The following is a 26,493-nucleotide window of genomic DNA, read 5'->3' on the forward strand; positions in this document are numbered from 1 at the left end:
CCCTTCCACCATTTATATTTAGAAGGGAGGGGGGCAAAAGACAGGAAATTATAGGCCAGACAGCCTGACTTCAGTGGTTGGTAAGATGTTAGAGTCCATTATTAAGGATGAGGTTTCGGGGCACTTGGAAGCACATGATAAAATAGGCCAAAGTTAGCATTGGGAAATCTTGCCTGACAAATCTGTTGGAATTCTTTGAGGAAGTAACAGGTAGGATAGACAAAGGAGAGTCAGTGGATGTTGTTAACTTGGATTTTCAGAAGGTTTTTGACAAGGTGCCACACGTGACGCTGCTAAACGAGATCGGAGCCCATGGTATTACAGGAAAGATACCAGCATGGATGGAAGATTGGCTGACTGGCAGAAGGCAAAGAGTGAGAATAAAGGGGGCCTTTTCTGCTTGGCTGTCAGTGACTAGTGGTATTCCTCAGGGGTCAGTGTTGGGTCTACTACTTTTCACGCTATATGTTAATGATCTGGATGACAGATTTGATGACTTTGTAGCCAAGTTTGTGGCTGATACAAAGATAGGTGGAGGGGCAGGTAGTGTTGGGGAAAGCAGGGAGTCTGCAGAAGGACTTGGACAGGTTGGGAGAATGGGCAAAGAAGGCAGATGGAATACAGTATAGGGAAGTGTATGGTCATGCACTTTGGTAGAAGGAATAAAAGGCGTAGCCTATTTTCTAAATGGGGAACGAATTCAGAAATCAGAGGTGCAAGTGGACTTGGGAGTCCTATTGCAGGATTCTCTAAAGGTTAACTTGCAGGTTGAGTCGGTAGTAAGGAAGGCAAATGCAACGTCAGCGATCATTTTGCGAGGACTAGAATATAAAAGGATGTAATGCAGAGGCTTTATAAGGCATTGGTCAGACCACATTTGGAATACTGTGAGCAGTTTTGGGCCCTATATCAAAGGAAGGATGTGCTGGCATTGGAGAGGGTCCAGAGGTTTACAAGAATGATCCTGGGGATGAAAAGGTTAATGAGGAAGGTTTGCTGGCTCCAGGGCTATACTCACTGGAATTTAGAAGGATGAGGGGGAATCTCATAGAAACCTAGCAAATATTGAAAGGCTCGGATAGAATGGACATGGAGAGGATGTTTCCAGGAGTGGGAGAGTCTAGGACCAGAGGGCTTGGCCTCAGAATAGAACTTCCCTTCAGAAAAGAGATGAGGAGGAATTTCTTTAGCCAGAGGGTGATAAATCTGTGGAATTCACAATTTACTCAATGACAGCTCTGGAAGCCAAGTCATTGGGTATATTTAAAGTGGAGGTCGATAGGTTCTTGATTAGTAAGGGCATCAAAGGTTACGGGGAGAAGGCAGGAGAATGGGACTGAGAGGGAAAGATATATCAGTCATGATCGAATGGCAGAGCAGACTCAATGGGCCGAATGGCCTAATTCTGCTATGTCTTATGGGCTTATATACCAAATGTGCTGGGAACATCTCCGATTGGATTTTTTAAAAACATTTATCAGCAGGATCGTTTCTACCTAATGAAGCTTTTTCAAGCAACACTTAACTCTGTGTGGCAGATCGGTGAATGGTGCGTTTGGCTTTGGTGGGATTAGCTCTACCTTTAATTTGTCAATACTGATCAATGTGTTTTTTCAAAAATCACTATCTCTGGGCTGAATTTCAGATCTACTGTGTCTCAGGAGCTTTACTGCCAGGATATTCCCTGTCCCGCTATTACTACTTTCAGTCCAATACAAAATTCTAACTGGCCAGCTGATTAATTTTAATACGACATGCCTCCCATGCAAACGAGCACAAAGCACACCAACTTTGCTGTACAATGCATAAAAACGGTCCTCCTCATTTTTGGTCACAATCATTTCTGGGATGTATCCTCTGTGAAAGTTAAGTGCTTACTGTACTGACGGATATGCTGGCTGCAATCTAAGTTCAGGGCTGTCAGTACTTGGAAATGCATGTACTGAACTCCCAAACTGACAACATTTCCCAAAAAAATTTGGTCCAATAGTTTTCTGAAAAGTGTCCATCTTAGCTTTACAGTCAACCTGACTGAATTTATATACAGTTTTTTTAAAAATAAAAGTGCAGTAAAAACAATCAACTTTTCACTGAATGGTTATATTTCTTCATGGAGAAAATCTGCAAGAGTGCAAAATTAAATCTGGAGTATGCAAAATGATTAATTTAAAATTTATACTAGAAAATTCAAACTTTTTATCATAAATGATATTAAAACTCATACTTGTTCATCACAATCAGATTCCAAATACGTTGGGTCTTTTTGTAGACAGTTATCAAATCCATATTCATCACTTTCATTAAGACATTCACACCCAGCCTTATTTATAAATGGCATCAGATCCATCTGAAATACAATACATTAAAAAACGAGATTAATTTCACTGAGTAAATACTGCCAGTTTATCTTGAGACATTGTACATTGCAAGATCAAATATATGCAAGAAAAGTGAGGTTAATGCAAAGGATATGACAATATATGATAACAACATTTCACAAACAAGCAGTATATACAGACAAATTATTCATGCATTTTCGCTTAGAAACCTATCTGCATACAAATATTCCTGGCACTGAGGTTGAAGTAAGATGAGAAATCCAAGACAGAAAAATCTCATTAAGTTTTAATAGTACAATTAAACTTTGTACATTGATTCAATGGCACCAGATATTTATAGCCTATTTTGTAAATTCTGAAACTGCTCAAATTCTAATTATTGAAGCTTACAGCTTTAGTTGGGCTATTTTCACTTTGTTCTCAAATGTTCACCTTTCCTTTGCCAACTGTGCACTTCCAGGAGTCCAAGACATTCACCAATGGTTCCATTGCATAGACGAGTATCAGCAGGACAGTTTAAAGACAATTCTTTTTCATTTTCAGGTAAGGATTACTTCAGAATAGAAATCATACTTTTTTTTAAAATATACAGTGACAGTAACATCCCAAATGATGTTCTCTCTTGGAGTTTTATCCCTTAGGTTAATCTGGGCAGTTCACTTAAGGATAGCATTAAACTCTTTCCCATACACGTTTAACCATGGCCTGATGATACCAAACAATAAGACTAACATTTCATTAATTAATGTACAATTTTAAAACCCATTAAAAGGAATTCTAATTTACTAGGCAGCTTTTGGATAATTGCAAATAATGGAACTTGGATGTCTAAACAAAATGTACTTGATTAATAATGATTACTTTAAGCATTCTGGTACATCATGACCAAATGAAGGGAGATGTCAGCCTTGATTCTGTGATTGCACCTCACATTAGAATTTTACTCCATAAACTTAAGCATATATTCAAAGAATGAAAGAGGACAGAAGAAAGCCATTTGGTCTACAGTGTCAATGGCAGACTCAATCTGGAATGCCACTGCAGTGTCTATGGCTCTGAAGCCAAAACCTGGGACACTACTGTATATTTCCCTCAATATGCTCCCAAATTCAATTGCTAAATCTGATTAGGTAAGACACAAGTATGATAGGACTCTACTCGAGCTTAGGATCACAGAATCATGTGCAAAAGGAAACCATTCCTCGAAGAGTCATACAATTAGTCCCACTTCTCTGCTTTCCCCCATAGCAATGCTTCAAGTACATACCAAATTACTGTTTGAAAGTCGCTGCTGAATTTTCTCTCTTTTTCCAAGTACTGTACTCCCGATTTTAACAATCAATTGTATAAAAACAAAAGGTTCTTAATTTGTTTTTATTGTATTGGTATTGGTTCATTATTGTCACTTGCATTGAGGTACAGTGAAAAAACTTGTCTTGCATACCATTTGTACAGATCAATTCATTACACAGTGCACTGAGGTAGTCCAGGGTACAAACAATAACAGAATACAGAGTAAAGTGTCACAGCTACAGGGAAATGCATTGCAGGTCGACAATAAGGTGCAAGGTCATAACATGATAGATTGTGAGGTCAAGAGTCCATCTCATCATATAAGGGAACTGTTCAAAAGTCTGATCACAGTGGGATAGAAACTGTCCTTGAGCCTGGTGGTATGTGCCCTCAGGCTTCTTATCTTCCGATGGGAGAGGGGAGAAGAGAGAATGACCCAGGTGGGGAGGGTTTTTGATTATGTTGGCTGCTTCACCAAGGCAGCAAGAGGTATACACAGAAAAAATCTATTGCCTGGTTAATGGAAGCAGTTTTTCTTTATCCAACCCAATGATATTGAGAATTTCTGTTAGATCTATCCTTTCCCTTCACTGTTCAAAAGGAGAACAATCCCAGTTTCTTTAATTTCTCTACATAATCTCTCAATCCCAGGCAGGTTTCTGCTGAACATCCACTCCAGTCTTTCCAAAGATCAGACATCCTAACTAACTTGATACTCAAAATTAAACAATCCTGATTAATAACTAGTAATTCAAAGGTTAACTGCAAGTTCCTTGCCATTACACTCACAGCAATTTAAAAAACTCATTATTTTGACATAGATTTGAGCAATGAATCTTAAAACATCTTGTTTCCTGCACCCTATTCAAAATTGTTATATAATCAAAATTTCATTTGCAAAATACAGCATTTACACTTCCTGACTATAAAGATCAATTGCCACACTGTACTGTTCCATGTTCTAAAATGTAATGGATTCAAGTTGAAATTGCCGTCCTTCAACACTGAGGTATTGTCATATATTGCTAGTTTACAGATCTCAACGTGCATTGTATTTGATTTAGTCAGTGCAGTGGGAAAGTCTCAAACACAAGATTGAGAGGGCGTAACTAGAATTTGCCTTTTTGTCATTTTCACCAAGGAGTTTCTTATTTTAGACACAACAGCAAAAAACATATCTCCTATTTTTATAGGTAACGCTTCTTTATAAAAGGTAGAAGCAGGAATAGATCATTTGGTGTTCCATGGAACTGTATGGGTTTCCAACAGGTGCTCCAATTTCCTCCCACACCCCAAAGATGTGCTCCTTGTAATGCAGGGGGTACCCGTTAAAGCATCTTGGGATGATACGAAGCCACAAAAGGCATTAAACAGATTTGCATTCATGTCTTAAAAATACTTTTTTTTAAAAAACAGAATTATCAATATTACATACATATCCTCTTGGAATGTCCAAATCTTCAATTCCTGGATCATTTTCTAGGTGTTGCTTAATTTTTTCTTCCAATCCATTAGCATCTGCTCCATGAAGCTGATCAATTTTCACTTTATTTCGGAAGAACAAAAAAGATGGCGTTGCTGTGATGTTATTGGCTGCTGCTGTTTGCTGAAATAAAGTTTTAAGACCAGTTAATAAAGTAATGTGCAAAGCACAAAATTCCAAATTCAATATTTAGACGAAAACCAAAATTCAGACTGCTGGAAAAAGACACTGTTTGATGGTGAAAAAATATATGGGTTGGTGGGATTAGAGAAAAATGTTGAAGAGAAAACAAAATTTTTAACATAATCTGAAGTAGTAATTAAATTATAAAACTCTCAGTGGAATTTCAAACTCTGCAGCTGGATTGCCATCCACTGGAACATATTCAACTGCATCTCAAACTTCCACCACCACTCCGAAAGCTCTCACGAGTTGAACTCCATCCTAACCACACACATTTCAGAACTCCAGTGCTTGCATCAGTCATTTAAAAATATAGTTATACATATTCATTAAACCACAAAAGATAGACTAAGTTTCTCCACTGCATGCTCCAGCTTTCTATTCAGTAACACACACATCTTAACTCCTTTGTGATGTGTTTAAAATTGTCTATAACTATCTCCTTCATAATCTTGCACTACTGAATTTACTCTTTTATACCTTCAACTCAAAACCCTTGACAGCACTTCTGATTACAAAAATCACTCCCTCTCCCTTATACTTTGGATTCTACTAAACTTAGTTCAGAAAAGCCTGTATTTATTGTCCATGCCCAACTACCCTCAAAGAGGTTACAGGGCACCATGTCCTTAAAATGTTGCAGCCTTTGTGGTGAAAGTGTTCCCATAGCACTGTTGGCCAAGATCCAATAATAAAGGACCAGTGATTACCTTTCTAAGGTTGGAGTGTGACTTGGAGCAGAACTTGCAAATGGTGGCTATGTGCCTTCATCATTTGTTCTTCTAAACAGTAGAACCCACTAGTTTAAAGAGATGCTACTGAAGAAGTCTTGATGGACAACTACAGTACATTTTATAGATGATGCATACTCCAGCTGCAGTTCACCAGCTGTAGGAGTGAACGTTTTAGCTGATGGATAGTGTATCAAGCAAGGCATTGTTTTGCTCTGGACAGTGTTAACATTACTAAATGTTGCTAGAATTGTACTCACGACTCACTCCTGACTTGTGCTGTGTAAATGATGGAAAGGCTTTGCAAAGTAAGGAGATGAGTCAAGTAAGAGACTTGAAGCACACAATGCAAGTGAAAGCTATGATTAAATTGTACTTGATGGAATATTTGTCCTTGTGTGATACTTATCAACATTCCATTGCACTTCTGAAGAGATCACAGCAATTTATCATTTATGATATGTATTTGACTATAAGTTCATTCTGCACTTCCAATACAACTGCAGCTTAAGTCTTCATTTGGAAGAAAACTTGTATTTACTTCAGCCTTAAATCACAAATAATTGTAGCAGGCCACTCTAGTTTTAAATTATAAACAGTTTCTTCTGGGCTTTTTATCCTCATAAAAAGCTGATTGAAATTACTATTATCAATGAAATTCCATTATACTTTGTTGCAAGGACTGAAATTCTGAGCTTCACATTCAAATTCTATAAATATGCTGAAAAGTAAAAATAAAAGCCAATTGCTGGACATCTGAAATAAAAATAGAAAATGCTGGAAAAGTCAATTTCTCTCTCCACAGATGCTCCATAATTATGTTAAATCTGCTATATATTTTGTTCACACAATACAATTAAATGAGTTTTGTTAGTTTCCTTCAACAAACAATGAGTGACTTTGCAAAGGACTCAGGGCACGTCACCTACTCATCCTTCTTTGCCACATAATACACTAATAGTTCACAATGAAGCAAGAAGGAAAAAAACAACAAATTAAAATCAGAAGTATATCTATAAAAGTGAATTCACATCAAGAATTTTGTGTATGGCTTAACATGCAGATCAGTTTCTACGAACTCATGCTAAAAGCCATTCACTGTTTTAACACTGAGACATAAAGGATTAGCCTAAGTTTATACTTGTAAAGAAATGAGATCAAATGAAGTGTGAGTAAAGAAAAAACGTGCACACACACAGGATAGAATCTACGGCATGAACACAACTGGGACTACAATCTGGACAGTTTCTAAAGTGTTGTGTATGATTTTTTTCTGTCCTAATATTAAACCTTGAGATAAACAAGGATGAAAGCTGTTGAAAACAGCACATATTCCAGGATACCAGGAACTAGAGGTTAGATGACATGCAGCTTGTATTTCTCAAAATCTGAGAATCCTACAAGAGTAGTAGCACAAGGATGCAATTTTGAGGTCTTAAGAAAAACTGCAGTGTGATTAATCTTGATTTCAACATTATGCCAATGATCTGGTAAAGAGGAGCACGCAGGAAGTATAATTGGAGGCACATAGGTTGGAAAGATTAGAATTCAAGTTTAAAGCACCTGCATTACTCAGTTCATGAAGTAAGCACGGGCATTTTCAATCCACTCACCTGACACTGATGCACATCAACTTCCAGAAAAACGGCATGTGGGTATTTGGAACTCAATGCACTGAAAGCCGGAGCTATTCGCACACAAGGTCCACATCTATAAAAAGGAAAATCAGAACTACATTATTGCCAAGCCATTCTTAGGAGATGAGCACATTCTGAATCAGTGATTCAAACCACTCACTGAATTGTGATATGACATACTACAATGAAAGAATTATTTTAATATATTTCAAGCTTTGACATCCATCTACAGACAAAAAATGCACAATATTCATGTTCTGTCTCTTAATCCATCCCTATGCCATACCTTAAGATCTGACTCTCACTCACTCTTAATTGGCTCCTCTCTCAAAAGTTACATTACTGAAAAAAAGTCATTTCCAAAATCATCCAATACACAATCTAATGCATTCACGTCCTGGACAATCAGTTTTCAGAATAATGTATTCTAAATATGGATTCCATTATAGAACCATAGAACAAGACAGCACAATACAGGCCCTTCAGCCCACCATGTTGTGCTGACCTTTAAACCACGCCTAAGACTATCTAAGGCCCTCCTCCCACATATCCCCCTATTTTAAATTCCTCCATATGCTCATCTAACAATCTCTTGAACTTGACCAACGTACCTGCCTCCACCACTACCCCTGGCGCGCATTCCACGCACCAACCACTCTCTGGGTAAAAAAAAACCTCCCTCTGATATCTCCCTTGAACTTCCCACCCATTAAAGCTATGCCCTCTTGTATTGAGCACTGATGCCTTGGGAAAGAGGCGCTGGCTGTCAACTCTATCTATTCCTCTTAATATTTTGTATACCTCTATCATGTCTCCTCTCATCCTCCTCCTCTCCAAAGAGTAAAGCCCTAGCTCCCTTAGTCTCTCCTCATAATGCATACTCTTCAAACCAGGCAGTATTCTGGTATATCTCCTCTGTACCCTTTCCAACTCTTCCACATCCTTCCTATAATGAGGCGAACAGAACTGGACACAGTACTCCAAGTGTGGTCTAACCAGAGTTTTGTAGAGCTGCATCATTACCTCGTGGCTCTTAAACTCGATCCCACGACTTATGAAAGCTAACATCCCATAAGCTTTAACTACCTATCCACCTGTGAGGCAACTTCCAGTGATCTGTGGATATGAACCCCCAGATCCCTCTGCTCCTCCACACTCCCCAGAATCCTGCCATTAACTTTATACTCCACCTCGAAGTTTGTCCTTCCAAAGTGAACCACCTCACACTTCTCTGGATTGAACTCGATCTGCCACTTCTTAGCCCAGCTCTGCATCTGATCAACATCCCTCTGCAAACTTCAACAGTCCTCCACACTATCCACAACACCATCGGCCTTTGTGTCGTCTGCAAACTTGCTAACCCACCCTTCTGCCCAAGTCATTAATAAATATTAGGAAAAGTAGAGATCCCAGAACCAATCCTTGTGGGACACTGCTAGTCATAGCCCTCCAATCTGAATGCACTCACTCCACCATAACCCTCTGCTTTCTACAGACAAGCCAATTCTGAATCCACATAGCCAAGCCTCCCTGGATCCCTTACCCTCGTCAAACGCCTTACTAAAATCCATGTAGACCACATCTACTGCACTACCCTCATCAATCTTCCTGGTCACCTCCTCAAATAACCCTATCAGGCTTGTGAGGCATGATCTTCCCTTCACAAAGCCATGCTGGCTGTCCCTAATCAGTCCATGATTCTCTAAATGCTCATAGATCCTATCTCTAAGAATCCTTTCCAACAGCTTGCCCACCACAGACGTAAGGTTCACTGGTCTGTAATTCCCTGGACTATCCCTACTACCTTTTTTGAATAAGGGGACAACATTTGCCACCCTCCAATCCTCCGGTACCATTCCCATGGACAACGAGGAGTCAAAGATCCTAGCCAACTGTTCAGCGATCTCCTCCCTCGCCTCGCGGAGCAGTCTGGGGAATATTCTGTCAGGCCCCGGGGACTTATCTGTCCTAATATTTTCTAACAGCTCCAACACATCCTCTCACTTGATATCTACATGCTCTAGAACATTAACCTTACCAACAATGTCCTCAGCATCATCTAGGCCCCTCTCCTTGGTGAATACTGAAGACAAGTATTCATTGAGAACCTCACCCACTTCCACAATTTCCGGGCACATCTTCACACCTTTGTCTCTAATCAGTCCTACTTTTACTCTTGTCATCCTTCTGCTCTTCACATAAGTGAAAAAATGCCTGGGATTTTCCTTAACCCTACTCACCAAGGCCTTTTCATGTCCCCTTCTTGCTCTCCTCAGCCCCTTCTTGCTCCTTCCTTGCTACCCTATGTTCCTCAAGAGCCCCATCTGATCCTTGCTGCTTACACCTTATGTATGCTGCCTTCTTCCTCCTAACTAGATGTTCCACCTCTCTTTTCACCCATGGTTCCATCACCCTACCATTCTTTCTCTGCCTCACCAGGACAAATTTATCCCTAACATCCTGCAATAGATCCCTGAACGACGACCACATCCCCATAGTACATTTCCCTTCAAAAATGTCATCCCAATTTACACTCGCAAGTTCCAGCCCTATAGCTTCATAATTTGCCCTTCCCCAATTAAATATCTTCCCGTCCTCTCTGCTCCTCTCCTTTTTCATGACAATGCTAAAGGTTAGGGAGCCGTGGTCACTGTCCCCCAAATGCTCACCCACCGAGAGATCTGTCACCTGCTCTGGTTCATTACCTAATACTAGATCTAATATGGCATTCCCTGTAGTTGGCCTGTCAACATACTGTGACAGGAATCCATCCTGGACACATTTAATAAACTTTGCCCCATCTAAACCTTTGGTACTAAGCTGGTGCCAATCAATATTTGGGAAGTTGAAGTCTCCCATGATAATAACCCTGTTATTTTTGCACCTTTCCTAAATCTGCCTCCCAATCTGCTCCTCAGTATCCCTGCTGCTACCAGGGGGCCTATAGAATACTCCCAGTAGAGTAACTGCTCCTTTCTTGTACCTAACTTCCACCCATACTGACTCTAGAGAGGATCCTGCTACATTATCCACCCTTTCTGCAGCTGTAATAGTATTCCTGACAAGTAACACCACCCCTCCTCCTCTTCTCCCCCTCCCTATCCCTTTTAAAACACTGAAATCCAGGAATATTCAGTATCCATTCCTGCCCTGCTGACAGCCAAGTCTCTGTAAGAGCCACAATATCATAGTCCCATGTACTTATCCAAGCTCTCAGCTCACCACCCTTATTCCTGATGCTTCTTGCATTTAAGTAAATGCACTTTAGCCTATCCACCTTTCTACTTTTATATCCTATACTCTGCTTCTCCTTCCTCAAAGCCTCTCTACATGTTAGATTTGGCTTTACTTCATGCACTTCTTCCACTGACCTACCCCTCTGGTTCCCACCCACCCCACAAACTAGTTTAATTATATCAGATTAAAAAACCTTTTCTCTGTACAATTCTTTATCTTGAAGATACACACACACGTGGCAAAAGCTTTATTTTCATAATACACTTGTTACAAGTCACATTATTACATAGAACTCATTTTACCTATGGAAATCTGACCACCTTATACACATACCCATACAAAGTGTACACATTATCAGCTATATTACCCAAATGCCATCTTTTGCTTCTTCACTTAATTTGAAAACATTAGCAATTGCATTTCTCTTCCCTTGCCTAGATATCAAGCCAATTGACCAAGTATTACATACATATCAGAATGGATGATGGAGACTTTGGCAGTTCCTCAAAGAGAACAAAGATATATGGGAAGGAATTCCAGAACTTAAGGCCTATGCAGCTGAAGGCACAACTGCTCACAACAGAGTGATTAAATTCAGGCATTTTTAAGAGGCCTGTATTGCAGGACTGCATCTATCTTGGAAGTTTGTAGGACTGGAGAAATTATAGAGTCAGGTAGGGCCAAGATCTTGGGAGGATCTGAAAATAAGGATGAAAATAATTAAGGAAATAGGGATATTGCTCAAGCCAAGTACCAGGAGAAATGAGTGAAGAGGACTTTGATTAATCTTTCAGCCTGTCAACTCCATGCCAGATCCTTAGAGACACAACCACCTAGTCCAATTCCCTTGCTCTTCACCCACTTCTCTGCAAATTATTTCTCCCCATACCCATCCAATTATTTTGTGGAAATTCTGATTAACTCTGCTTCTGCCACCCTTAAAGGCAGCAAGTTCAAAATCCAGACATCCAGAGTCCAGATGAAGGATCTCGACCTGAAATAGCAACTGTCCATTTTCCTCCACAGATGTTGCCTGACCCACTGAATTCCTCCAGCTTCATGTTTGTTGAGAATTCAAAAACATAACCACTCTGCATGAAAAAATGTTTTTTCATCAATTCTATCTGCATCTTTAATAAAACAACATAACGAAGCACTCAGAAGGATAAGCAGAATTTGCAGAGAGAAACAGGGTTAACATTTCACAAGGTCACAAGGGAGCAGAAGCAGGCCATTTGGCCCATCGAGTCTGCTCCAAGGAAAAGGGAAAAAGAAATGAGAAATGGGGAATAGGAAAAAAAACCTATTCTAATCCCAATTTCGGCCTTATCCCTATATCCTTTGATACCCTGACTACTTAGATATCTATCTATCTCCTCCTTGAACGCCCCCACTGATCTGGCCTCCACTGCTGTACGTGGCAAGGAGTTCCACAAATTCACCACCCTCTGGCTAAAGAAATTTCTCCTCATCTCTGTTTTGAAACTGTACCCTCTAATTCTAAGATTGTGCCCTCTGGTCCTGGACTCACCCACCAAGGGAAACAGCCTAGCCACATCTACTGTCCTTTCCTATCAACATTTTAAATGTCACTATGAGGTCCCCTCTCATTCTTCTGTACGCCAGTGAGTACAGTCCAAGAGCCGACAAACTCTCATCATACGTAAGCCCTTTCATTCCGGGAATCATCCTCGTAAATTTCCTCTGAACCCTCTCCAACGTCAGCACATCCTTCCTAAGATGTGGGGCCCAAAACTGCGCACAGTATTCCAAATGAGGCCTCACTAGTGCCCCGTACAGCCTCATCAACACTTCCTTACTTTTATACACTATACCTCTCAAAATGAATGCCAACATAGCATTCGCTTTCTTTACCACCGATCTGACCTGGTGGTTAACCTTTAAGCTATCCTGCACGAGTACCCCCAAGTCCCTTTGTACTTCCGTACTTTGAATTTTCTCTCCTTCTAGATAATAATCTGCTCGCTTATTTCTGCTTCCAAAGTGTACAACTGCACATTTCTCAACATTGAATCTCATCTGCCATTTCCTTGCTCATTCTCCTAAACCGTTTAGGTCTCTCTGCAACCTTCCTATCTCCTCAATACTCCCTACTCCTCCACCTATCTTGGTGTCATCCGCAAACTTAGCCACGAAACCATTTATTCCATCATCCAAATCGTTAACGTACAAGGTAAAAAGGAGCGGCCCCAACACCGACCCCTGTGGCACACCACTAGTAACCGGTAGCCAACCAGAACTAGATCCTTTTATTTCCGCTCTTTGCTTCCTGCCAACCAGCCAATGCTCCACCCATTCTGTTATCCCACCCGTAATTCCATGACCTTTCATCTTATTAATCAGTCTCTTATGAGGCACCTTATCAAAGGCCTTTTGAAAGTCTAAATACACATCTACCGCCTCTCTCTTATCCACCCTACCTGTGATTTCTTCAAAAAACTCCAATAGGTCCCTTTATCCCAACCAATCATGATCTAGCACACCTTTCTTAAATTTCTTCCATCCCCTTTGCTCCAAATAGAATGTCTCAGCTTTTTCAGTCTTGCCTTCTAAAAGTTTTCATTTCTTTTCAGAAAAGACAGCTGAGGGATGACCAAATAAACAGGTTTAAAATTGCGACATATTTTGATCAGTGGATGCAGAGGGTATGTCTCCAACTGTAGAACAGAATGCAACTCAAGGCTATAATATTAAATTAGTCACTAAGAAACCAAATAAGAGAATACAGAGGAAGCTACTTCACACAAAAATAGACAAGAATAGGCCCATAGGGATTGGTTGATGTGAACACTGTAGACAAGCATAAGAGGGAAAGGGAATAGATAGCTAGATTAGGCGAGGAAAAACAGGAGTCTTGAGTTGAGCAGAGTTGTCATCATGGACTCTCTCTCTAGCACCTTCACCTCCTTTGCAGTGACAAGAAACAGACAATAGTTGTAGTTAAAAAAGTGTTGTTTTAAGGTTCAACACAACCTCCTTGTGCCTTTATTTGTGAAATCCAGGATCCCAAACTTTTATGCATACATAACCCCAATTCCTTGGTCCCTACACACACCCTAGAACTGTGCCATTTAATCTATAATATTCTTCCTTATTCATTCTGCCAAGAAGTATTTACTGTATTATACATTATCTTTCACTTTTCTATCCATTCTGCTTGCTATGTTCATTATCAACGACTATTCCCAATATGACTAAGGATTCAAAATACACGATTCAGTTCCAGACATGCGGGTTGATGTGGTCTACATAGACTTCAGAAATATTTCTGACAAGGTTGCATATGGGAGACTGGTCCAAAAGAGCCCACAGGATCCAGGGCAATTTGGTAAAATGGATCTGAAATTGGCTTGGTGATATGAAGGAAGTGATTGCCAAGAGTTGTCTTTGCAACTGGAAGCCTATGATCAACGGTAGATCCAGAGAATGGTGTTGGATATATTATTGTCACTTCCACCGAGGCCTTCCATACCGTTCGTACAGATCAATTCATTACACAGTGCATTGAGGTAGTACAGGGTAAAAACAGTAACAGAATACAGAGTAAAGTGACACAGCTACATGGTAGTGCATTGCAGGTAGACAAATAAGGTGCAAGGCTATAATGAGGTAGATTGTGAGGTCAAGAGTCCATCTCATTGTATAAGGGAACTGTTCAATAGTCTTATCACAGTGGGATAGGAACTGTCCTTGAGCCTAGTGAGCCTGTATTTTTTGCCTGTTGGGAGAGGAGAGGAGAGAGAATGACCCAGTGGGTGGGGTCTTTGATCATGCTGGCTGCTTCACCAAGGCAGTGAGAGGTATAGACAGAGTCCATGGAGGGGAGGATGGTTTCTGTGATGTGCTGGGCTGTGTCCACAACTCTCTGCAGTTTCTTGCAGTCACAGGCAGAGCAGTTGCCATACTAAGCCATGATGAATCCAGATAGGATGTTTTCTATGGTGCATCGATAAAAGTTGGTAAATGTCAAAGGGGACATGCCAAATTTCTTTAGCCTCGAGGAAGTAGAGGCGTTAATGAGCTTTCTTGGCCGGGGCGTCTATGTGGTTGGACCAGGATAGGCTGTTGGTGATGTTCACTCCCAGGAACTTGAAGCTCTCAACCCTCTCGACCTCAGCACCATTAATGTAGACAGGTGCATGTACACAATCCCCCTTTCCTGAAGTCAATGACCAGCTCTTTTGTTTTGTTGACATTGAGGGGAAGGTTGTTGTCATGACACCATGTCACTAAGCTCTCTACCTCCTTCCTGTACTCCAACAACATTATTTGAGATACGGCCTACTATGGTGGTATCATCTCCAAACTTGTAGATGGAGTTAGAGCAGAATCTGGCCACACAGTCATGACTATATAGGGAGTAGAACAGAGGGCTGAGGACACAGCCTTGTGGGGCACCAGTGTTGAGAACAATACGGTAGCGTATTACAGCGCCAGCAACCCGGGTTCAGTTCCGACCACTGTCTGTAAGGAGTTTGTACATTCTCCCTGTGCGGGTTTCCTCCAGGTGCTCCAGTTTCCTCCCACATTCCAAAGGCATATGGGTTAGGAAGTTGTGGGCATGCTATATTGGCGTCGGAAGCGTGACGACACTTGCGGGCTGCCCCCAGAACACTCTATGCAAAAGATGCATTTCCCTGTGCCTTTCAATGTACATGTGACTAATAAAGACATCTTGTCTTATCTTGCTGCCTATCCTTACTGATTGAGGTCTGTTGGTCAAAAAGTCAAGGATCCAGTTGCAAAGGGAGGTGTTGAGTCCCAGGTTTAGGAGTTTGGTGATGAGTTTGCTTGGGATTATACCATTGAAGGCAGAGTTGTAGTCAATAAACAATAAACTAACGTAGGTGTCTATACTATCCAGATGCTCCAGAGATGAGTGTAGGGCCAGGGAGATGGCATCCACTGCAGACCTGTTTTGGTGATAGTTGAATTGCAGTGGGTCGAGGTTGTCTGGGAGGCTGGAGCTAATGCGCGAAATGACCAGCCTCTTGAAGCACTCATGATGATGGATGTCAGAGCTACTGGTTGGTAGTCACTAAGGCATGTTACCTTGTTTTTCTTAGGTACCAGGATGATAGTGATTTTCTTAGAACAGGTGGGAACCTCAGATTGAGGCAGGGAGAGGTGAAATACATCTGCAAATACCCCCGCCAGCTGATCAGCACAAAATCTGAGCACACAGCCAGGAACACCATCTAGGCCAGATGTTTTCTGTGGGTTTACTCTTCTGTCCCTGATGGTTCAGTTGTATTGCAGGCTGTCAGGGTGGGTGGTGACAATCCACTCCCCTTCATTTTGTAGCCCATTATAGCATGTAAGCCTTACCACAACTGACGACTTGTCTAGGACTTAATTTTGAACTGGTATTGTCTCTTGGCATCCCTGATAGCTTTTCGGAGGTCGTATCTCGATTTCTTGTCAAGGTCAGGGTTACCTGATTTGAATGCAGCAGTCCTCAACTTCAGTAAGGAGTGGATCTCCCGGTTCATCCATGGTTTCCAGTTTGGGAACACCCATATTGTCCTCAACACACTTGCTGATAAAGTCTATGATGATGACGACATACTGATCAAGGCTGGCAGCTGAATCTTTGAACATGGACCAGTGCACTGACTCAAAGCAGTCGCGTAGAAGCTCATCTATTTCCTCAGACCAGCACTGCATGACTCTCTGTACAGGATCCTCCTGTTTCAGTTTTTGTTTGTATGCAGGGAGAAGGAGCACAGCCTGGTTTACCAAAGTGAGGGTGAGGGGTGGTTCAGAAGACATCTTTGATGGTTGTATAGGGACCCTTGCTGCTTGTTATAAACATTAATGATCTGGATGCAAATGGCATCATTAGAGAGTTTGTAGATGATGTGAAGATCAGTGTTGTTGATAGAGAAGAGAGTAATTGCTGTCTACAGAACAATACTGATGTGTTGGTATCATAGGCAGAGGAATGGCAAACATAATTTAATCCTGAAAATGCATCACCTCACATTTTGGGAGGATTGGCAAGACTAGGATATATACAATGAATGGTAGGACTCAAGCAGGCATTGAGGAACATAGAAGCCTTGGTGTACCTATCCAAGCATCCCTGAAGAAAGCAGCACAGGTAAATAAGGTGGTTAAGATGGCATACAGGAAAAGCCTTCATTAGCTGGGGTACAGAATACAGGATCAGAAAAAATATGATACAGCTGGAATAGCTTGTGCAGCTGTGGTCACCACAAAGGTTGAGATTGCACTGGAGGGGGTGCAAAGGAGATTCGCTTGGATGCTGCTCAGGATGGAACATGTCAATTATGAGGAGAGAGGGGTAGAATAGGTACAACACAGAAACAGGCCTTTTGGCCCACCATGTCTGTGCCACCCATGATGCCAATACAGTTAATCCCATCTGCCAATATATGGTCCATATACCTCTATTCCCTGCCTGTTCATGTGCCTGTCTAAACACCTTCCAAATATAGCTATTGTAACTGCATCAACCACCTTCCGTGGCATTGTGTTCCAGGCACCTACCACTCTCTGCACAAAAAAAAACTTGCCTCGCACACCTCCTTTAAAAACATTCCCATCTCACCTTAAAACCATGCCATCAAGTATTTGACATTTCCATCATGGAAAAAAAGACTATCTGCTCTGTCTGTGCCTTTCATAATTTTATATGCTTCTATCAGGTCACCCCTCAGCCTCTGATGCTCCAGGGAAAATAATTCAAGCTTTTCCAACCTCTCCTTATAGCTAATAGTCTCTAATCCACACAAGATCCTGGTGAACCTCTTCTGCACCCTCTCCAAAGCTTCCACTTCCCATCTATAGTGCAGCAACCAGAATTGCACACAACACACCAAATGTGGCTTAACAAAAGTTGTATATAGCTGCAAAAAAGTTTGCCAGCTTTTACATTGAATGCCCCAATTGATGAAGGCAAGCATGCTGTTACACCTTCTTTACCACCCTATCCTCTTATGTTGCCACTTTCAGGGAGCTAAGGGCTTGCACCACAAGATCCCTATGTACATCAATTCACCCAAGGGTCTGCCATTTACTGTATTATCAAATGGTACTTGATGGCTGAATGGACAAGGTGGGCCTGTTTCTGTCTTGTATGACTCTATATCATGAAGGGATAAGATACCTTTGTAACAATCAAAACAGAAGTCCAAATGGATGGATCCAAATGAAGAGTACAACACATATGTAGGGGCTTACGGGGAAAGATATTGAAGATGGGGTGGCAGTTTCAAGGACAGAAATGTTAAGGTTTTATTTAAGGAGGTATTATGATAACAGAATGGAGTGAAAGAGTGACAGTATGCAAGAAAACTATTAATCAATATCACCCAACAAGGGAGTCATGAAATGAAGTTGATCAGTCAGCAATTTAGCAGGTTGAGGAAGCAGTAAATAAAACTGCCACAGACAGAACCTTGGGGCAATCCAATGACAATAATAATGACAGCAGGAAGAGAAACCACTGCTATGTTATTCTTTGACTGCAGTTGGATACAGTAGAATCAGGCATGAAAAGTTCTGCCAAGTTGGACGATGAAGGGGATCTACTGGAGGACATAGTGTGGTCATGTCAAACAGTGCAGGCAAGACCTTGAGGCGGCATGATTTACCACAATCAAAGTCAGATGGAATGTCATTTGTGATCTTTATGAAGTTTCAGTACAATTAAACTATAAATGCTCCATTTCCAGAATGTGTTTAAAAATTTGGGAACAGGTAAGAATGATGAAAGACTTGGGAGGAAAAAGATAGCATGGAGATAGAAAAGTGGTTTGCTTGGAAAAAGACAGTAGATTTGGAAAGGACAATAGATTTGTAAATGAGGCCTTAGCACCTAAGAAAAGAGATCTATTAATATTAGCTAACTGGAGGACCAGAAATGGGATGTTGATTTGTCAGCCATTTAACATTGAATGATACAGTAAAGGAGGTGATACCAGCTACATTGGCTCGTTCGTGAATCTATCCAGGTAGTCCTCTCCTGCTCTATCCCCATTACCAGTACTTTTTTTCCTCCTTCAATTATTCAATTCACTTTTGAGTGTTATGATTGAATCTGCTTCCAACACTCTTTCAAGCAAAGCATTCCATATCACACCAAATCACTGTAAAAAAATTGTTTCCTCATATCACCTCCAATTTCTTTGCCAAGAACTTCCATCTGTTCCATGGTTACTAATCCATCTGCAACTAGAAACTTGTCTCTACTTGTTTATTCTCTTGAAAATCTTCACAACTTTCAGAATATTCTTCATATTATTAAAATCCACTGTCCCCAACATCATTCCAGTATTTCTTTACTGCACCCTTTCAAGCAGACCCCCAAATAGCCACCAAGACACTGAGGAGCAGATAAGTAGGCAGATTTTAGGAAGATGCAAAAATAACAGGGTTATTGTCATGGGTGACTTGAACTTTCCCAATATTGATTGGCACCTCCTTAGTTCAAAAGGTTTAGATGGGGCAGAATTCGTTAGGTGTGTACATGAAGGATTCCTGACACAGTATGTAGACAGGCGTGGAAAGGCCATGCCGGATCTGGTACCAGGCAATAAACCTCAGCAGGTGACAGACATCTTGGTGGGTGAGCAGTTCGGGGATAGTGACCACAACTCACTGACCTTTAGCATAGCCATGGACAAGGATAGAAGACATTATGGGAAAGCATTTAATTGGGGGGAGAGCAAATTACGATGGTATTAGGCAGAAACTTGGGAACAGATGTTCTCTGGTAAATGCATTGCAGAAACGTGGAGATTGTTTAGGGACCACTTGCATGGGGTTCTAAATAGGTTTGTCCCCCTGAGACAAGGAAAGGATGGTAGGGTGAAGGAACCAGGGTTAACATGAGAGATGGAAGGTTTAGTCAAGAGGAAGAAGGAAGCTTATTTAAGGTTTAGGAAGCAAAAATCAGTCAAGGCTCTTGAGAGTTATAAGGTAGCCAGGAAGAAGCTTACGAAGGGACTCAGGAGAGCTAGAAGGGTGCATGAGAAGGCCTTGGCAAGTAGGGTTAAGGAAAACCCTCAAGCTTTCTACACATACGTGAGGAACAAGAGGATGACTACAGTGGGGGTAGGACCGCTCAGGGATAAGGTGGAAAAACGTGTCTGGAGCAGGAGGAGATAGGGGAGGTCCTAAATGAATACTTTGCTTCAGTGTTCACCGAGGAGAGGGACTTAGACGAAGGGATGGTTAGCGTAGAACAGGCAAATGTATTGGAGCATGTTGAGGTTAAGAAGGAAGCAGTTTTGGATCTACTAAAAAGCATTAGGATAGAAAGTCCCCAGGGTCAGATAGGACATACCCCAGGGTACTATGGAAAGTGAGGGAAGAGATTGATGGAGCATTAACGATGATCTACTAGCCCTCCCTGGCCACAGGAGTGGTACTGGAGGATTGGAGGATGGCAAATGTTGTTCCATTGTTTAAGAAAGATAAAAATGATAATCCTGGGAATTGTAGACCAGTTAGTCTTACATCAGTGGTGGGCAAGCTTTTGGAGAGGATACTTAGGGACAAGATTTATGAGCACGTCTTATAAGGGATAGTCAACATGGCTTTGTGAAGGGCAGATCGTGCCTCATGAGCCTAATAGAGTTTTTCGAGGAAGTGACAAGACAGATTGATGAAGATAGAGTGGTTGATGTGGGTATATATGGATTTTAGCAAGGCATTTGACAAGTTCCTCATGGTAGGCTCATCCAGAAGGTCATAACTTATGGGATTCATGGAAAATTGTCTGAGTAGATTCAGAATTGGCTTGCCCACAGAAGGCAGACAGTGGCTGTTGAAGGGGAGTATTCGACCTGCAGGTCAGTGACTAGTGGTGTTCCGCAGGGATCTGTCTGGGACCCCTGCTCTTTCTGATTTTTATAAAGGACTTGGATGGAGAGGTGAAGGGTGGGTTAGCAAATTTGCAGATGACATGAAGGTTGGTGGTGTAGTAGATAATGCAGAACGTTGTCGTAGGTTGCTACAGGATATAGAGCTGGGCAGAGAAGTAGAAGATGGAGTTCAATATGGAGAAGTGTGAAGTGATGAAGATCTAACTTGAAGGCAGAGTACATGGTTAATACAGGATTCTTAGCAGTGTAGAGGAACAGAGAGATCTTGGGGTTCTAGTATATAGATTCCTCAAAATTGCCGTGCAAGTTGATAGGGTGGTTAAGAAGGCGTATGGTGTGCTGGCCTTCATTAGTCAGGGGATTGAGTTCAAGAGCAGAGAGGTAATGTTGCAGCTTTATAAGACCGTGATTAGACCACATCTGGAATATTGTGTTTGGTTCTGGTCGCCACACTAAAGGAAGGATGTGGAAGCTTTGGAGGGGTTGCATAGATTTACAAGTATACTGCGTAGACTGGAGAACACGTCTTATGAGGAGAGGCTGAGCAAGGTAGGGCTTTTCTCCTTGGAGAGACAGAGAATGAGAGGAGATTTGATTAAGCTGCATGGAGGAAAGATCAAGGGGGTTGTCAGAGGTATTTTTTTTGAAAACACAGATTGGCCTGGAATCCACCACCCGGTGGGGGGGGGGGGGGGGGGGGGGGGGGGGATGGTGGTGGTAGTGGTAGGGGCTGAAACGATAGGGTCATTTAAGAATTTCTTAAATAGGCACATGGATGAAGGAAAATAGAGGGTTATGGGAGGTGAAGTAGAGAGGGGGATAGATAGAATGTGGATAAGGTTTATATAGGTCAGCACAACATCGTGGACCGAAGGGCCGGTACTGTGCTGTACTGTTCTATGTTCTAACTGCAGTGCCCAGATGTGAACACAATACTCAAGTTGTAGTCTAACCTATCTTGTATAAAAGAGTTTGTATGTTATTCCTCTGATGATAAATCCAAGGATATAAACCATAGACTTGCTTTAAAATAGCAATCTCATATTTCCTAACACTTTCAAAAATGTCTATAAACATACAGATGTGTATACTCTGTATATTCCTCTGTGACATCCCACTACTTAGCTGCTGTTTTAATATTAACTTATAATTTCTATTTAACTTACAGTATTTGGTCACACTAAAGTATTTTTCCACCCTATAGTTGTGAAAATAATTAGCCCCAAGTTTAGTAATAATTATTTATCAAAGGAACTTATTTCTTTAAACCCCATTTCACCAGACGTTGACATCATTTTGTACAACATTTCTAACTGTAACACTTTACTCTGCATTTTGTTACTACTTTTCTCTGGTTCTGCCTTGATGTATTGATGTGATGAAATGATCTGTATGGATGGCATGCAAAACAAAATTTTTCACTGTACTTGTATTGTCACAGTACGTGACAATAATAAACCAATTTAAGACACTAGAGATTCTGCAGATGCTGGAATCTGGAGCAAAACATACAAAATGCTGGAGGAACTCAGCAGGTCAGACAGCACCTACGGAGAGAAATACATCCCCACCCTCCTACCGTCCCCCTCTCACCTGGACTCGCCTATCACCTGAACTCACCTATCACCTGCCTGCATGTAATCCTCCCCCGACCTTCTCATTCCATCTTCTGCCCTCTTCTTTTCCAGTCCTGATGAAGCGTCTCGACCCGAAACGTTGACTATTTATTTCTCTCCATAGATGCTGCCTGACCTGCTGAGTTTCTCCAATATTTTGTGTGTGATACCAATTTATTTACTGACATTTTTGGTTAAAATTCCTCTTTTGCTACTACCGCCCTTTTCCACTCAGCACTTTTATCACCTACGTTATTCTATTCTTACATTACCTTCCAGACATCATTTCCCAACTACCCTACTCTTCAGTTATTATCTCCCCAAAAATTATTGTTGATAACTTGAAACTATCCAATCCAGGAAGCAGCCTTCAATGCATTGCCCACTTTGACCAATCTATCCCATTGCCAATATTACCCTCACCAGCATTATTGTTTTGATCTAGAACACCTTTTGAGTACAGATTGTTCACTTTCTTACATCCCTTCTTTGCTGCCCTTTAACGTACACCAACAATTGTGTCTTTTTCCCCCGTTTTAAGTCTCAACACTGGCTAGATGTGGACTCCTCTAATCAAACCACTGCCACATCCTGTGTTCTGAGCAGTGGCGTTAAATTGCCTGGGACGACACAGACTCCGCACAGACCGGAAACTACAAAAAGAGGGACGCTGCTGTGCCCCACGACACGCCGAGCTCACGGTTAGGCCGCAAAGCCTGGGCCTCAAGCAGGAAGTCCGCCCCGCCCCGCCCTGCGCCAGGCCGGAGTGACAACTCACCCTTTCATCGTGAACTTCACCACCGTTAACCTGCAGCCGGCGTTCGTCAGTTCGGGCTGGAACTCGGCATCCGCCGCCACCACTTTCACCCTCATTGTCACGCAATTACGTTTGACGATAATTTACTAAGAGCGACTCCCAGTCCAGGCCTCACTTAAACATCTGATTTTAAAAAAGAGAAAAAAACGCGCTTCGGCCGCAGACATAAAAAAAATCACCAGCCGCTGATAAGCCAATTGGAAACTCTCCCCCGCCCCCTTCCGCCGCCCATTGGCCCGGGCGCCCCGACGACCTCGGATTCGACCGGCGCATTGGTAGAGAGAGCTGTCACTCAAAAAGGAGATTCTGGCCTTCGGGCCCGACCTCCGTGAGTCCGTACAGGTGGCCTGGGCTTCTTTGCTAAGTCATGCTGGGAGCTGCTGTACCAGCGCTGTGACTGTAGGCCAAGGGATGGCGAAGCACTAGTTAGGGTTGCCCCTGTTATCTGGGTTCGGTTTATTCCCCAACTTCTGGCTTATTAATACCAAATAAAGTGCAGGAAATCTGATGAGATCAGCCATGAATGAGGATTCAGGCTTGCATAGCCGATTCCCACTCTTATTTCTTATAAAATTAACAAGAAAAAAAAGTGAAGGCTGAAAACATGTAGCTGGTCAAGTAGCAGCAGGTCTGGGAAAAATGTTTTCAAATTTAAGGAACAGAAAATAGTCGAGTTTATTGTACAGTGCACAAGTACTGGGAGGAACAATGAAAAACTTGCATGCAGCAACATCACAGGCATGCAGGGACAGACAATGCACAGAATATAAATTACATAAAACAGTGAAGAAAGGGAGAAGAAAGACTGTGGGAAAACAAGACCTTAGTGCAAATAAAAGGACAAAATCAGAGACAAGTCCATTGGTAGTGCAGGAGGTGGTCCATAGCATCCCATTGCTGAGGTAGAGGGTTGTGCAGATTGGTTCACTACAGATTAACAGCACTTAAAAAGAAAATATGGGAGTAGGATAAGGAAATACCATATGTACTTAAACATACCTTTAAAATGCTAGGGTTGAGAACTAATGTTTAAATGGAAGGACTGATAATAGCAGATTACAGGAGGTAGAAACAAAATAATTAATTAAATAAGAATTGGTAAATTGGTTTATTATTGTCTCATGTTCCAAGGTAGAGTGAAAAACTTTGTTTTGCATGCCATCCATTCAGATCATTTCATTACAACAGTGCATTGAGGTAGTACAATGGAAAAGAATCACCGAATGCAGAATAGAGTGTTACAGTTACAGAGAAAGTGCAGTGCATTCAGACAATAAGGTGCAAGGCCATAATGAGATGGATTGTGAGGTCAAAAGTCCATTTTATCATGTTACAGGACCATTTAATAGTCTTATAACAGCAGGATAGAAGCCGTGCCACGGCACGGTAGTGTAGCAGTTAGCATAACACTATTACAGCGCCAGCAACCCAGGGTCAATTCTGGCCGCTGTCTGTAAGGAGTTTGTACGTTCTCCCCGTGTGTCTGCGTGGGTTTCCTCCAGGTGCTCCGGTTTCCTCCTACATTCCAAAGACGTATGGGTTGGGAAGTTGTGGGCATGCTATGTTGATGCCAGAAGCATGGCGACACTTGCAGGCTGCCCCCAGAACACTCTACACAAAAGATGCATTTCACTGTGTGTTTCGATGCACATGTGACTGATAAAGAAATCTTATCTTATCTAGTGGTACGTGCTTTCAGGCTTTTGTATCTTCTGCCCGATGGGAGAAGTGAGAATGTCCAGGTGGGTGGGGTGGAAAGAGTTAAATAGCTCAATTAATTGACAAAGGGATTAAAGATATTCCATATTTCCCTATCCCACACAGAAGTAAGCCATTTGGCCCATCAAATTTATGTCAACTTGTAGAGCAATCTCATTCTCCCCATAATTTTCTCACATTCCCATCAATTCTACCACCCATCTACACTAGGCACAGTTTACATTGGCCAACTAACCGACCAATCACCATGTCTTTGGCATCTGGGAGGAAACTGGAGCACCCAGAAAGAAAAACAATGCAGTCATAGGGTGAATGCATAAACTCCACACAGCACCCAAGGTTGTGATTGAACCTCAGTCACTTGAGCTGCTAGGAAGAAGCTCTACCAGCTGTGCAATTAGTGATTTAAAAAAATGTACTTTAGCATCAGTAGTTTTCTGAGAAGGTTGTCCCCAAATTCAAGTATCAACCTATTTCTTGTTGCCATCCTTAGAAACATCACCAGGCTTATAATGAAAGTTGATAAAGAAGTTATATTATCATCTGTGTGTGTTTCCTCCTTCCCCTTATTCTGTTTCTTTTTAAATATCATTCATCTGTAATATTTTCAAGTCTTGATTAAAGATCTGAAATGTTGACATTGGGCAGGCACGGTAGTGTGGCAGTTAGCGTAATGCTTTACAGCGCCAGCAACGTGGGTTCAACCCTGGCTGCTGTCTGTAAGGAGTTCATACGTTTTCCCCGTGTCTGTGTGGGTTTCCTCTGGGTGCTCCAGTTTCCTCCCAAATTCCAAAGACGTACGGGTTATGTTGGCGCCGGAAGTGTGGCGACACTTGCAGGCTGACCCAGAACACTCTACGCAAAAGATGTATTTCACTGTGTGTTTTGATGTACATGTGACTAATAAAGATCTTATCTTATTCTTATCTTATATTAGGGATGCAGTCTCAATTATTTTTACAATAATCCAGTAGTTTCATGATTACCATTACTAATACTTGATTTTTATCTGTTTGAATTTAAACTCTCTAGCTGCTATAGTGAGATTCAACCCATCTCTCGATATCAATGATTATTGCCAGTTACAATCACTATGACAATGAAAAAAAAGACATGAAAATACTTATGAGCATATGAATCAGGCACAAGAGGAGGCCACTTTGTTCCTCAAGCTTGCTCACTACTTAACAATATCATAGCTGATTTGATTGTAACTTTAATTCTGCAATCCTGTCTTCTCAGGTGAACCTTTCAATAAATAATGGTTTACTTATTCAACCATTTGTAGCAGTTACATTGAATTTTGAAGCAGATGGTTCCTTTTCACTAGGAAGTATGCCAAAGACTGAAAATCTTCTGGAATGCAATGATTTTTCTTTTAAGATCTTCCAAACCTGATCCTGAAAATGAATGTAAAAAATACGTTGGAATGCCAAATGCAGTTTTTGTTTTGAAGAATACATTTAATGATACTAAAATAATTTATGAACACATGATGCATTTAATTTATTTTTCAATTATTTTTTTTAATTTTGGAGACATTATGCATGAAGAGATTTGTGC

At 41.4% G+C, this 26,493-nt stretch overlaps 1 protein-coding gene across 1 annotated transcript in view; it reads right to left on the reverse strand.

The window, feature by feature from the left end:
- txnl1 (thioredoxin-like 1) overlaps positions 1–23,390 on the reverse strand; it is a 38,906-nt gene extending 15,516 nt beyond the window's left edge. Inside the window, exons 1-4 of the mRNA XM_052010611.1 lie at positions 23,173–23,390; positions 7,643–7,739; positions 5,068–5,238; positions 2,225–2,347 (exon numbers count right to left, since the gene is read on the reverse strand). Coding sequence (XP_051866571.1) covers positions 2,225–2,347; positions 5,068–5,238; positions 7,643–7,739; positions 23,173–23,267 — 486 coding nt within the window. The 5' untranslated portion in view covers positions 23,268–23,390. The remainder of the gene's footprint in view (positions 1–2,224; positions 2,348–5,067; positions 5,239–7,642; positions 7,740–23,172) is intronic.
- Between the last annotated feature and the right edge of the window lie 3,103 nt (positions 23,391–26,493).

This window comes from Pristis pectinata, chromosome 2, assembly GCF_009764475.1.
Source record: "Pristis pectinata isolate sPriPec2 chromosome 2, sPriPec2.1.pri, whole genome shotgun sequence".
Lineage (NCBI taxonomy): Eukaryota > Metazoa > Chordata > Chondrichthyes > Rhinopristiformes > Pristidae > Pristis > Pristis pectinata.